The 15,405-nt window shown below is 42.7% G+C and overlaps 1 protein-coding gene across 1 annotated transcript in view; it reads right to left on the bottom strand.

Moving 5' to 3' along the window:
* gxylt2 (glucoside xylosyltransferase 2) overlaps positions 1 to 15,405 on the bottom strand; it is a 35,282-nt gene that overhangs the window by 7,965 nt on the left and 11,912 nt on the right. The window contains exons 2-5 of the mRNA XM_072684916.1: positions 13,890 to 14,085; positions 8,059 to 8,190; positions 7,722 to 7,973; positions 5,015 to 5,138 (exon numbers count right to left, since the gene is read on the bottom strand). Coding sequence (XP_072541017.1) covers positions 5,015 to 5,138; positions 7,722 to 7,973; positions 8,059 to 8,190; positions 13,890 to 14,085 — 704 coding nt within the window. The remainder of the gene's footprint in view (positions 1 to 5,014; positions 5,139 to 7,721; positions 7,974 to 8,058; positions 8,191 to 13,889; positions 14,086 to 15,405) is intronic.

Raw genomic sequence — 15,405 nt, 5'->3', positions numbered from 1 at the left:
CCAGACAGAGTTCATCTGTAACCTTACAAAGGATAAAGGATAAAGGATAAAGGTGCACGTATTCGTCACTGTACAGTGTGGACTGTACAGCGAAATGTGTCCTCCGCATTTAACCCATCTGGTAGTGAATACACACTCACACACACACACACGTGTTAGGGGCAGTGAGTACACACACACACCCAGAGCGGTGGGCAGCCAACTCCAGCGCCCGGGGAGCAGAGAGGGTAAAGGGCCTTGCTCAAGGGCCCAACAGTGGCAGCTTGCCGAGCCCGGGAATCGAACCCACAACCCTGTTATCGATATCCCGGCGCTCTAACCGCTGAGCCACCACTGCCCACAGTCAGTGAGTAAAACAAAACAGAGCTTTATTTGAACTGATAAGAGCGCCGACGTTACCAGTTAGCAGCCAAAACAAACAAAAAAAATGCTAAAGCTAAAGATGCTTCTAAAGCTAACTCTCCATTCCACCTTAAATAGCGCTGCAGTTACAGTGTGTACATTTCAAAAGCAGAGCGTATCTGCTGCGTTATTTAAGGTGGAACGGAAGTTTCTCAAAGCAGAGTCTCGCTGTAAACATGACCCTGCAACAGCAGACAACTTTTACAGTTAGTTAATCTGCCAGAAGGAGGAGGACCTCAACTCTTCACTTCACAAATGTTGCTCTATGTTCTGCAGTTTCCAGTTTGGTTGCTGTTGAGCACAGATCTTTTACTCCATTTTCTCCATTTGGGAAGATCTAACGTTCTTCCCATCCCATCTTTACTCTGGAATTCTGCCTGGTTAGAACCCAAATTATGGTGGAAAAGCTCTGTTCTACCAGCGGGAGAACCGCACTCCTTTCTTTGGTTCTAAACCAGCTCTGAATGGTGCCTTCAGAACAGAGGAGGAGGCTAATGCTAATGCTAATGCACACACACACTAAGTGATCTGACTGCAGAGGTGTAAAGGAGCTGGGAGCTGATTGGTCAGGTGGGTCAGTCAGACTGGACTGTGAGATATTAAACACTGTATTTAGAGTTTCACTGAGTTTAAAAAGTTGCTCCAAAGTAAATCAGATTAGAATTTAGTCTGATTTTAGAAACTGGTACTAAAATAGGGATGTTACTGGTGTAAGCTGTGAATACAAAAGTGATTATTTATGAGTAATTACACAGATATCAGACAGATTATAAACAAAGGCCTAATTTGGAGCATAATTGCTATTTATCTGCTGAACATATTTAATATATTGGGGGAAAAATCGACACAGACACTGGAATATTTCCCCCAGTCTGTTAAATTCAGTAAATAAACATAATATTTGTTTATTAAAATGTGTAGAAATACTAATTTACACTTAGATCCTCAACAAAACAAACAGGAATTTGACCAGGGGGTGCCCAAACTTTTGCACACCACCAAAATGTCTATAAAGGTTCACGTTGTACACACTGTTCTCATTCAGGTTCGCCCCGTCTATTTCACAGCGCTCTCTCGGTTTGGCCCGGCTCCAGCACAGTTGTCAGGCAAACACAACACAAGCACGGCCTCCTCCACCGCCACGAGCTCCTAATCCCCACACCTGGCTCGGAGTTTGTCACAGACACTCCAGGCTAGCCAAGTGTTTACCTAGACAAACAGGGCTCCTCTTTCATCTGTCAAATCCTGTTGAGCCTGTGGAGATGACTTTCAGACGGAGGACAGGGAAGAAAAGTGCCTCCTGTTAGATCTGACCGATCGTATTGATTTTCCGACGAGGGTCAAAAAGGCAGTAAAGTAGTTTAGTGAAGAACTGCACGCTGTGAATATAAGCCGAGCTCGGTGCGTTTAAACTTAAGAGCTGGGTCCGGATCATAGAAATGATAAATGTGCCAATAATAATATTAAATCAATAGTGATCAATACTGAGAGATTGAGATCAAATAACTAAACACACACAACTGTACCCATCTGTTTGTCTGCAGACTCTGTTATCAGCCTCCTCCTCTCACCCTGTTTGTTCTTCAACGCTCAGGACCCCACAGGACGGACCTCCACAGAGCAGACTGTAGTATTTTTTGGGGGGGTTGGGTGTGAGTGTGTGTGTTAGTAGTGTGTGTTGGGCTGGTGGTACGAGTGGATCAGACACAGCAGTGCTGCAGGACTGAGAATAGTCCACCAACCAGCAGCAGCGTCCTGTGGGCTCTGATGAAGGACTAGAGGATGACCAACACACGCTGAGAGCTTAAAGCTCCTGTCTCTGACTTTACCTCCATCTACAAGGTGGAGCAGCTAGGTAGGAGGAGTGTCTAATAGAGAGTGGACAGTGAGTGGACAGACAGACACAGTGTTTAAGCACTCCAGCAGCACTGCTGCGTCTGATCCACTCGTACCACCAGCAGCCCAACACACACTACTAACACACACTCACTCACCCCCACCATGTCAGTCAGAGTCACTGCAGTGCTGAGAATGCTGACCCTCCACCCCAAAAATACTACAGTCTGCCCTGTGGTGGTCCGTCCTGTGGGGTCCTGAGCACTGAAGAACAAACAGGGTAAAAGGAGGAGGCTGATAACAGAGTCTTAGGTCTGACTGGCCAATCAGAACAAAACTCATTAACATACAGTACAGCGGTTTTTATGCGAGACAAGACAAGACAACCATATTTACCATTAGTGAATTATGGAATATGGTGACACAAATGGAATTTGGCTTCCATTTTTAACCCATCCATGCAGTGAACACAAACACACACACACACACCAGTGAAACACACAGTGGACAGTGAGTACACGTGACCGGAGCGGTGGGCAGCCATTGCTGAGGCACCCTGGAAGCAGAAAGGGTGAAGGGATAATATTTATTTATATATTTATATTAATAATTATTTAGACTAATATTTATTCTGATATTTATTCTAATATCAGTGTTTTACTGAGTATCTCAAACACCTACTCTTCAGATAAGCCCTATAATACTCTATTTCTCACAGGGGGGTAAAACTTCTGCACAGTCCTGTATATATCTCCGTCACTTAAAGGCACAGTAACAGAACCGCTGGTCTAATTCTAGGTTAGAAAATCGGAAAATAAACTACATTAAGGCTGTTTTTGGTTCAAAAGACCTCACAAACACTGTACGTTAACCGTACAGTAAAAATGTCGATGTGGGCTCTTTAATGTCTCACGAAACCAAAGTCAGCCACGCATGAAAGGCAAGCAGACTTCACTCCACCTTCAAGGGAGGAAAAAAAGGAGCTCCAGTGCTCCAGTGAAGCAAGCCCTAATCTAATTCCGCTAATTACACAGCCAATTATAATATTAGGTGATTAAGGAGATTAATCAAATTAGGCGACACAGCGCTCTTTAAGGAGGAAGCTGGAGTATTCAATCAGCCGAGACATGTCTGGTGTCTGACACGTACTTTACTTTTACACTAGAGCTATGAGGCTAATGAAGCTAACAAGAAATGGAAGTGTAATACCCACCGATTAGCGTGGTGCTAACTGCAGGCCTAAATCCTCACACACTCGCGTCAAACTGTGTGGAGGCGTCATATAACACTTCGTTATATGGAGTACGGTCATATATAAGCCTGGACTAAAATCCAGACATCGTTCAGGCTTCAAGAAGACCACCCTGCTGAACAATCCAGTCGAAGACCAGCTTCTGGACTGGTCTGCCTATTCCTATGGTCCTATTCTTTTGGCAACACTTCTCTACAGGGACTGCAGACTCGAGCTGTGTGTGTCTGTTTGTGCACTGGCACATCTGTGTCAGCAATAGGTGTAAATTAGGAGTAAAAGTAGCCGGATGCATTCGTTACAAGGGCTGCCCATAAGGACTTGGACATATAGACAATAAAGTGAATCTGGCAGTTGTTATTTGTGTTGTGTCAGAATTACACAGAGGAACGGACCAATAGAAATGCTCCAAAATGACTTAAAATAATATAGTATGTTATTTTTACGTTGACTTCCATTGGAAAATAAGAAGATACAAGTTTTTTGTAGTGACAGTGATGATATCTTAACTTTAAACCCTGAAATTATACTGAAATTACTCTGAAATCACATCTGCAACTATATATATATATATATATATATATATATATATATATATATATATATATATATATATATATATATATATAAATAAATAAATTGACTGACAGCCCTGAGTAGTGTGCACTGTGCACACTGCACAAAACCTACAGCAATGTTAACAGGTTTACTACTATCTACCCATTTACGTCTACCTATGTAGAGGGATGCACCGATCCATCTTTTTCTGTTCCAATACAGATACATGAACTTTGCGTATCGGCCGATACCCGTTCTGATACCACTGTTAAATTAATGTGTGCACAAATAAACTGCAAGTAAAATGATGTGTGATTCAGACAAAAAGATAATCGAATTTTCTGACCCCATCTCTATTTCTACATCCTATGTTATGGAACTACTCTAGAGAAACTTAAATGTCTGGTTAACCAACCAGTGAATCAAAATCAGAATCTGTATTGGCCAGGAATTTGGTACAGAGGCCAAACATTTTTTTAAACACCATATAATACATTATCTAATACCATATAATAAGCATATTATAACAGATACATAAACTTAAAAGTTACATAAAAGTTGTTCTTTACACTGCATCAGAATTTAATGATGAATGGACTAATAGAAATGCTCCAAATGACCTGGAATAAAATATTTTTTACATTGACTTCCATTGAAAGCTATGACGTCTATGGACTATATGTTTCGCTGCAGTCCAATGAAAACCATGCATCTCCATTTTGTCAGTTTTGAGTTCTCTTCATGGTTTGAACCCTGTAGCTGCTTCTGTACACTGGGTGAATAATTCTGGATGAATGGACCAATAGAAAGGCTCTAAATGACCTGGAATAAACCCTTATCTTACATTACGACTTTTATTAGGAGTTAAGGGCATTTAAGATGTATTAAGATACATGTTTTTTCATTGGACAGCTCCGATATACAGGATATACATACTGTAAGACAAAAAAAACAAACTGTAGAAGGTACCTGGATTGTAGTGGAAAATTATGTTTAGAAGGTCCTGGTCCCCCCAAGTAATGTGGTTCTTGTACTTCTGGTAGAGCGGATGAAGCAAGTCCTCCCATGACAGACCGCTAGCGATCATGCTGTTCTGTAAAATCGAGAGTGGCAGGTTAGTTTCCTCAGCGCCGAGGCTGGAGGCGGATTTTCAGACAGCAGTTCATACAGAGGCGACAGCCCCTTATTTTGGGTTCAAAAGAAGTTTTTTTCTCTCAAGGTCTTTTGAAAAAGTAACCTGGTTTGAAATTACAGCTCTGTCTGGGTTTCAGAAATATGCTAATTCAAACTCTACACACACACACACACACACACACACACACACTTCAGAGTGCAATCAGCAGACTTCAAGCTGCAGCTGCTCTTAGGGGCTCTGAGCCTCGCCGGTTAAAAGGGTTCATGTGAGCAGAAATCTCAAGGACATGTGAGGGCTGAGGCCTCAGGCAACTGCCAAAGGTGGCAAACCACAAAGGATGTACACAGTAAACACTCCAGCATAAGGCTGATTAAGAAAAATCCCCACCCCCCCAACCATGTTAAAAATAGTCACATGACCCTTTGCTCGTACCAACATCTCCAGCCTCAACTGTATTATCACACAGCCATCACAGTAAGAAAGCAGCTGTGCCTCATTATTATTGTAACCACTGGTTCAGAGTCGGGCCGAGGGCAAATCCAGTCTGCAGTACTGATTCAGAATCGGGCCACGTTAGCTTCAAATTAAATAAACACATTCCTCAATATGAGTCAATCATCTCAGTCTCAGAATGCTGCCAAAGTACATCTCAGGCATCAGACCGACTGCTGATTAGGAACTGCTTTTATATACAGCCCTGAGCAGCTCGGTTGATTTACTGAGTTTATTTACTTATAACAAACATTAAAATATAAATAAATAAACAAACAAACAGAACATTAATTTGATTGTTGTGTGAGTATTTTATATTAACCATTCCCAGTGTTCTCCTGGATCCTATCCAACAGCTAGCTTATCTAATTAGTCCTTCATTAGATCAGGTGATCTGCTGGTGGAACTGAACACAACCATACAGTGTCTGGAGTTCACAGAGAAGATCAGCACCCAAACCTCTGATCTTCTGACCAGCATATCGATAACCTTACTGACCAACAGCTCATTCTGACCACTGACTTTAAATTAAGTTTATCTGTAAAATTCTACATAACATTAGAATAAACCCAAATAAATCATAAAGTCAGTGGTTAGTGAGAGTGTCTACCTGTAAAACTCTATATAACATTAGAATAAACCCAAATAAACAAAGTCAGCGGTCAGTGAGAGTGTCTACCTGTAATTAACTCTATATAACATTAGAATAAACCCAAATAAATCATAAAGTCAGTGGTTAGTGAGAGTGTCTACCTGTAAAACTCTATATAACATTAGAATAAACCCAAATAAACAAAGTCAGCGGTCAGTGAGAGTGTCTACCTGTAATTAACTCTATATAACATTAGAATAAACCCAAATAAACATACATTCAGTGGTCAGTGAGAGTGTCTACCTGTAATCAACTCTATATAACATTAGAATAAACCCAAATAAACAGAAAGTCAGTGATCAGTTAGAGTATCTACCTGTAATTAACTATATATAACATTAGAATAAACCCAAATAAACATAGTCAGTGATCAGTGAGAGTGTCTACCTGTAATTAACTCTATATAACATTAGAATAAACCTAAATAAACATGAAGTCAGTGGTCAGTAAGAGTGTCTACCTGTAATTTATTCTATATAACATTAGAATAAACCCAAATAAACATAAAGTCAGTGGTCAGTGAGAGTGTCTACCTGTAATTAACTCTATATAACCTTAGAATAAACCCAAATAAACAAAGTCTGTGGTCAGTGAGAATGTCTACCTGTAATTAACTCTATATAACATTAGAATAAACCCAAATAAACAAAGTCAGTGGTCAGTGAGAGTGTCTACCTGTAATTAACTCTATATAACATTAGAATGAACCCAAATACACATAAAGTCAGTGGTCAGTGGGAGTGTCTACCTGTAATTAACTCTATATAACATTAGAATAAACCCAAATAATCATAAAGTCAGTTTTCAGTGAGAGTGTCTACCTGTAATTAACTCTATATAACATTAGAATAAACCCAAATAAACATAAAGTCAGTGGTCAGCGAGAGTGTCTACCTGTAATTAACTCTATATAACATTAGAATAAACCCAAATACTCATAACGCCAGTGGTTAGTAAGTGTCTACCTGTAATTAACTCTATATAACATTAGAATAAACCCAAATAAACATAAAGTCAGTGGTCAGTGGGAGTGTCTACCTGTAATTAACTCTATATAACATTAGAATAAACCCAAATAACATTAGAAAGTCCCATATGAGTGTGAATCCTTACTTAATATTAATGTAAATTAACACATCTTTCTAATATTTTTTTGATATCAAGCTTTACTGGTCATCACTGCAGAAGGCACAAAAGAACTCCTCTTTAGGCTTACAAAGAATCTCTGAGGATATTAGCTCATTTCTGGGTCAATGATTTTACTTCCCCCACTGAAGTAAAACCACTGAATCATCCTCATTAATTAGTTGTTGTAATTAAGCAAATAGACAAATCAATCAACCAACCAAATGACTTCATTTTAAAGCAGAACCTAAGAAAACACAGCAAAACCTCACCTTGAACAGGGTGCTCCGAATTCGGGAGAGGTTCATCAGCATGACCCCTGAGTTGACCCCTGTGACGCCATAGAACGGGTGCCTGGCGAAGCGACTGTACCAGCCAATTTTGGGGATCTCGTGCTCGGGGGCCATGGCGGCCAGCTGAGTGCTGTTGAAGGCCTTCAGGAACTTCCAGATGTCGTCCATCGGCCGGAGGAAGAGCACATCAGTGTCCACGTACAGTAACGAGTCCACATCTTTCAGGATCACCTGAAGGGAGAAGATGCCATCTTGCCAAATCTTTCCAAACAACGTGAAGAGAAACAGATTAAGACGGGTGATACCGATTCCTTACCGGCAGAAAGAGCCTCTGGGCGGCACATGGCTTAAAGAGCCTCTTCCATTCCTCAGCGTTTCCCACAGAGAAGGTGATCGGATACAGGCTGTACTGGAACTTGGAAGAGAGTGGCCGGGGCCACTGGCTCAGCTGTGAGAGGAATTAGAGATGGTCAGGCATCGTCACGCCAATCGTCACGGATTATCTCTATATACTCTGATGACCCACAACACTGGCACGGAGCAGACGTGTCCCCTGAGAACTGGTCTCATTACAATCTGATTCAATTACATGAAAGCATTATGACAAATTGGAGGAGGTGGCAGTGACTTCAGACTCCTGCAGATGGCGCTGCATGAGGATGATCAGACTATAGAGAATAGATGGCGAAGTGCAGTGGGTGTCTCGATGGATGTGTGGAAAATGGGTCGTAAAGCAGTTACAGTTAATGATTGGCTAAAAGGAGCATACGGTCCTACGGGTCTACCAGCAGTGGCAAAAATCCCAGCCTACAGGAGATGTCCTTTAGAATTGTGGGGAACCACTGGTGGGTTTCACGGCTTTGAGCACATTTGGACAGAGTGTATTTTACTGCTCAGTGAACATGTCCGATTGGGCCCACTGATACCAATCAATCAATCATCACTTGATTGATGCCACAGCCTATTTGAGCACCATTGCTGACCATGTGCATCCCTTCATAACCGCAGCTGGTTATAAGATGGTTTCATGAACATGACGAGGAGTTCGGTGTTCTTTAAGGAGTGGACTTCCCGTCAGAAGTCAGAATCCAATAGGATGGGATGTGGTAGAACAGGATTGGGTGATGCAATCATGTCAACAAGGCCTATAATCTTAAAGGGAGGCTTGCACTATCCATGGCATAAAGAATTGAGGCTGTTCTGAGGACAAAAGAAGGCCCTACCCAGTATTACTGCAGTGTTCCTACAAGAGTGAATAGGTAGGTATCTATAATATACATATACATATACATATATTATCTAAAAATACTGAAGGTTAGAGTACTGAATGGCTTTCCATTGACCATGTACATGATTGACCAAGTAGTACATCTACAGTATGAAGATGCAGAAAACCTCAATTCCATATTCCACTGGAGCTTCACACAAATCTGGGTCTAGAGACTTAATAAGAAGGCACCGAAGGTGACTGTTGGAAGGGAAAGCACTGTGAGAGCATGACAAAGAAACCTTCAGAGGAACAAAGAGTGGAAAATGAGGAAGCCGTCCACCTCTGGGTGAACTTACGATACGAGAATTACAGATATTTCCTATTGAAGAAGCAACCTGTCATATGAAGCACTCCGTCTCAGAGGGGATTTCCACCCATTCCTCTATTTCAGTATCATCAACATTAGGTGAAGGTTCACTGCTGATTTTGGGTAGTCAATAATGTGGCGCTATTTGTGTTGTTGTCATGGCAACCCCTGGTTTCTAGCACCACCACTGTGAAGAAATCAGTTATGTTGGAATGAACCAAACCACGTTGCACCAAAGCCTCACCCTGGGGGCAGTTTCCTTTTATATATATATATATATATATATATATATATATATGTATATATACACACACACACACATATATATATATATATATATATATATATATATATATTAACTTTAACTTTATTTTAATCTAATATTCTTTTTACTGCACTTTGTTTTAATCTCCATACATGTTCTTCTAACGAATTATTTAATTTAATTAAAATAATGTCCTTTGTTTTAATACCATGTTTTTAATTGAATTAAATTGTATTTAATTTTTTTTTTTTTTTATGTAACATCTAAATGTCCTCCCAAGCTTCATCAACTCCTTGGAGGTTTCAAAAGGTTTCCTAGCACAGGTTTCTCAAGGACTGATTAACAGCTTGGAGCAGGGGTGGGAATTCTGTTCATGGAGGGCCAGATTTTTCAGTTGCTGGATCCCGACCCCCGTTGCCCCATCCTGGCTTGGAAGTTCGTTGTTCTTCCTTGCAGGGAAAGGACGAGATAAATCACAATTGTGTCTCTATATTATATTAGATTAGTGTTAGATTTCAGGTAAAGCACTTTATAAACTGCCACTGTTTATTAAAAGGTGTGATACAAATAAACTCGCCTTGCGACTTAAATTCTGCAGAAAATCAGGCAAATTCCCCTTCAGCCCTGCTGCTTTCCACCACGTCTGACCATGTTCTACACAGTGTACAGGTCGGGCCCTCTCTCACACTTTGATGCTCGTTGCTATCTTACACCTCACCAACAGTCTATTTTCACTGCTTCCTCCTGCATCGTTTAAACAGCAGCGCTGCTTGGGAATATCTCTACACTGTTGGATGCGGTGGTCTCGAAATGAGGGGTGTTCAGGTCAGTTTCTGGAGTATTTCTGTGTATCTTGGCAGCGGAAAACACAGCAGGAGCTCCACTGACTGAAAACAGTTTAGACAGACGTTCGTTCGTCAACAGTCAGATGCTCGTTGATATCTTGGCAGTGAATTGTCAACAGAGGCGCATGCAGCCTGACACTCGTACACCCCCCCACACTTTACACCACTTAAATAGCAACCCACCAAGGTCAGTCTGACCGCACCTGGCTCTTAAAGGGATGGCGAGAGACACTCTGATTATTACTGATTATTACTGCACGACTTTTGTGTGTTTCGAGCCGTACTTTTCCCGCCGTTACCATAGCAAAGACACACCGACACACCCCCCTAAATCAAGCTTGAAGAAAGATAGGGCTCTAAAATAGGGCCCCATGTTTGCTACTTTGCTACTTAGGTAGTTAGATCTAGCTGGATATCACTGGCCTGCACTTGTACTTCCTCAGCGACAATAACGTTGGGCTGATGTAAGCAGAAAATCCTGGAAATGCTATGTGGTGTGATGCTAGCTGTGGGTTTCTCCCTGTGGGATAGGACAGTAGGATGGAGAGTGCTCAGCTTGAGTAGGTTGAACATGATGGACTACTCTCAAATGCTCGTCTTAAGATCAGAGCTCTTTTAAAGATATGTACATTAACACATATAAAATTAAAGCAGCAGTATGGGAGAATTTGAAGTTTTCACTCCTGGGCTCCCCCTACAGTTAGGAAGTGTAATTCACTTTTACTTCACCGCAGTAAATACTGATGGTGTAGAGCACCCCCTCATAGACAGCTGTACACATGCATTTCTAGTTAGATCTAGCTGGATATCACTGGCCTGTACTTGTACTTCCTCAGCGTCAATAACGTTGAATCCACTGTAATGTAATCTAATCCAACACGGCATAAAAATACTGTCCGAAAAAAGCAGCGTAGTTGTAGCGATCGGCTCAGTGCGTGCACCGTGCCGCGGCCGTGTCGAATTAAAAGCCCTGCAGGAGATCACAGCCAGTTCCTTCAGCTCTGTGAACTGTTAAACCTGCATTAATCTGGCTCAGCGCTACGCTTGCAGCGATTGACTCCGAGTGCTTTTCCTCCGACACCTTTAAAAGCTTCCTGCTGTTTGCATTCTGCTCCATTATCGCTGTGCTTGTTTATGAGATGCGGGACGAGGGCACGAGTCTCGTTCAGTCGCAGGTCCCCCCAGAAGAGGCCTGCTCTGCAGCAGCCGATAATTTTCCGCTCCGTTACGCACAACACCCCCAAACCCTCACCCCACCCCGCACCCCACACCCCCCCCCCCATTCCCCATAGGAAACATTATTAAACAATTTAGTTCAGAGGCAGAGATCAGAACGGCAGAAGCCGGCTGCCGCGCTGCTGATACGGGTGAGAGATCAAAGCGCGAGGGACGCTTTCGCTACCTCGCAGTGAACAGGGTGAGCCGGGTGCCTGAGTCTAACCGACAGCGCTGGAGGGATATACCGCGGAGCCGGCCGAGCAGCAAACACAAGCCGCCGTTCAGCGCCTTCTCTCGCCAGCTGCGGTTTCTGGTAGCACGCAAACACGTCTGCGCGCCGGAGGCTGCAGGAAGTCCCGTGGTGCGCAGCTCGCAGTGTTGTTTTGCCAGTCTGAGCTGAGCAACATCCAGAAACGGCAGACCTGACCTTCAGAAAGTAGAAAGAAATCCAGAAGCGCGAGCAGAGCTGAAGATGCAGGGTGAATCACACTCCGAGGTGATACATGGCCTGATGTTCAGATAAGAAGGAGCCAAATATAAGGCCTGAGTCAGCGAGAGGAGCAATGACTCACTAATGCTTTTCCAGATAACTTCTCAGAGCATTTTAGAAATGGAAAGTTATCCATTAAAGGATAAAAAGGAGGGCACTGCCCTCTAAAAGCTGAGGAACACGGCCTTCTTCTCACTGCCTCGCTGTAGACTGCTCACACGTAGAGACGGCCTATCCGTATGGGTGGGTATCGGTGTCTGTATTGGGCTGATATAAGCAGAAAATGCTGGCCATGCTGTGTGGTGTGATGCTAGCTGTGGGTTTCTCCCTGTGGGGTGGGATAGTAGGATGGAGAGTGCTCAGCTTGAGTAGGTTGAACATGATGGACTACTCTCAGAGGCTCATCTTAAGATCAGAGCTCTTTTAAAGATATGTACATTAACACATATAAAATTAAAGCAGCAGTATGGGAGAATTTGAAGTTTTCGCTCCTGGGCTCCCCCTACAGTTAGGAAGTGTAATTCACTTTTACTTCACTGCAGTAAATACTGAAGGTGTAGAGCACCCCCTCATAGACAGCTGTACACATGCATTTCTGGACAAGCTGAGGTAAGCTCCAGAAGCTGTATCTGAAGGTAGAGAAGCATGTGGGCTGAGGCGGTAGAGTAACACTACAGGATTTTACACTAATATGACTCTATGGGTTCTGCAGCGTTACACAGCAGCAGTTCTGGAGAGAGGTTCTCCTCCTGCAGCTCCACCACCAAACCTCCATAGTGCAGTAGCAGCAGCAGCGCTCCGGCCTGGAGTGGGAATGACGGAGACGCCGTTCTCCCTGTTACAGTCAGTGGAGCATCGGCAGGATCCTGAAGCTGCTGATTTAGGGTGAAAATGTTCCATACTGTTGCTTTAAATACTGTTGCTTTAAGACTTGTTTTGCTCTGTTTTCCGCTCTTAGAAACCATTTCTCAAGACATCATTCAGCACAGATATGCACTCAGTATTGAGGGATTTAATCAGGCAGAAACGTCACTCTTACAGATAAAAAAAACCAAACAAATCTTTTAAATCTAAAGCACCCAGTAAACAACATACGCAGCAAAGTAGCACATGGAAATCGTTGCTGTCCAATGAAACAAACTTGCAGAAGAACTTGGATATGCCCCAAATGTGGCAACGTTAAAATCCACATTAAAATATTTTTTATCTTTTCATATATATATATATATATATATATATATATATATATATATATATATACATACATACATACATACACACACACACACACAAACACACACTGTTTACCTTTATTTTAACCATCAACAATTTTAATTATATAATTTTTTTCTTAATTTAGTTTTTAGTTTTAATCCCATGTTCTTAATTTTTTTATTTAGTCATATATATATATATATATATATAACTAAAGCAGCAGTGTGTTGAACACATCCTCCACGCTGTGCTGGCTGGACTGGGGGGCGTCCAGGAGAACCCTGGAGGAACCGAGCTCTGTTCTTCAGACTAGCTCACCGACAAGATCTCACTACTTTCTTTCTTCAGAATGAGAAGCTCTTGATTCTCCATTTTACTGGATTTATATTTACCTGCATCATCTGTTCTGATGAGATCTGGAGCTTCTACAGTAAAAACCAGCATCTCTGTATACTGTGTTTCCCATTTTTCGAAGCTAATAGGCGGTCACCATACATCCCCGGCCCACATCTACAGAGGCTGACAGTGGGCTCTTACCGCTTTCTCAAACAGCTCGGTCAAATCTTCTTCTGCGAAGATGTGAAACTTGATCTTCTTGATGCTGAAGAGTAGAGCCGACTTCACCATAGTGAGCGTCTCCTCCAGGCGGTTCCCACAGGCGACCACAGCGAGGTGCATCATGTCCTCCGGGCGGGTGACCTTTGACCCCGACCGCCCCTGCACACTCTTCAGCCTGCAAGGGTTAAATCAAGGTGAGAACACAGTCACAGACCTCCAAATCTACAGCCTGCTGTTGGTGACGGCGCTGCACAAAACATCTGTCCCACATCTGTTACAGGTTAGCTGAGCCGAACCATGAACCACGCTCTACCAGCCTGAGTCTGCACCAGGGCTGCCTCACTCCTAAAGCACAGTGAACAAACTACACTATATGGACAAAAGTATTGGGACAAAAGTATTGGGACACCTGCTCATTTATTGCTTCTTCTGAAATTTTGAGGCACTGCAGGCAAAGAAAAACAAGCAGCCAGCAGAGCGTGGGTTAGAGTGGGCGGGTCCTGTTGCACACTGGAAGAGGCGGGGTTGGGCGGTTTGATTAATGACTGCTTGCAGAAGCAGGTGGTAAAAAGCTGCAGGTGAGCTGTAGAGAAAATGTGTAAAACAGAACACTTTATGTTTTAAGAGTATGCAGCTGCAGATATTCTAAAATAAACACAAATAAATAAATAAACAAACAAACAAATAAACAAAGCCCATGCAGACCTCTACCCCAAGAATGAACCATTACTGGGACATGGACACACCTAGGGCTGGATTCTAATATTGCGCATTCCTAGAACCAGTCTCCACTACATAGACAAAAGTATTGGGACACCTGCTCATTCCTTTTTGTATTGGTTTCTTCCAAAATCAAGGGGATTAAAAAAGGTGTATCCTGCTTTTGTTGGAGTAACATTAACCGCCTCCACAGTCTGAATGGAAATGGACTGTTATGATTCTGATCTTACGCATTCCTACTTTGTACCATTCATTTATTATACCAGTTTATACGTACCGCAAATATCTGCCGAAAATATACTATTTCCAGAAAGTTAGAATGAAGATGGGACGTACGCTGAAGAAACAGGCAGATGCCTCAACTCTGAGATCTCCGAATTCGGCTTTACAGTCACCCCCCCCCACCCCCCCACCCCAACCCCATTCCTGCTCAGTAGTTTCTGTATGTGATGCAAAAAGGCTGCCAAGACAGCGAAGGGAGGGACGGAGACTACAGCAGAATTTAAATTGACCCCGGAGAGCCACTAGACAGCCGAAGAGGAGCACGCTGCTTCATGAGGGACTTTGACTGGCTCTGTCTGGGGTTCCCTGCTTCCATGTTTTTGGGTTGGGTTTGGGTTCGTTTAGGGCCGACCCTGCATGGGCCAGAGAAAGCCAGCTTTCCAACACTGCAACTAGAGACGACCTCTGCACACAGTCCTCCATTTATCCAGGGATTTAGTTAAAAGAAACAAAATCATGCAGCCCGAGGAGTGTGTAGAGTGGGGGAGAGAGA

The sequence above is a fragment of the Salminus brasiliensis genome, chromosome 7, assembly GCF_030463535.1.
Source record: "Salminus brasiliensis chromosome 7, fSalBra1.hap2, whole genome shotgun sequence".
Classification (NCBI taxonomy): domain Eukaryota; kingdom Metazoa; phylum Chordata; class Actinopteri; order Characiformes; family Bryconidae; genus Salminus; species Salminus brasiliensis.
This window is presented reverse-complemented; position numbering and strand designations above follow the sequence as displayed.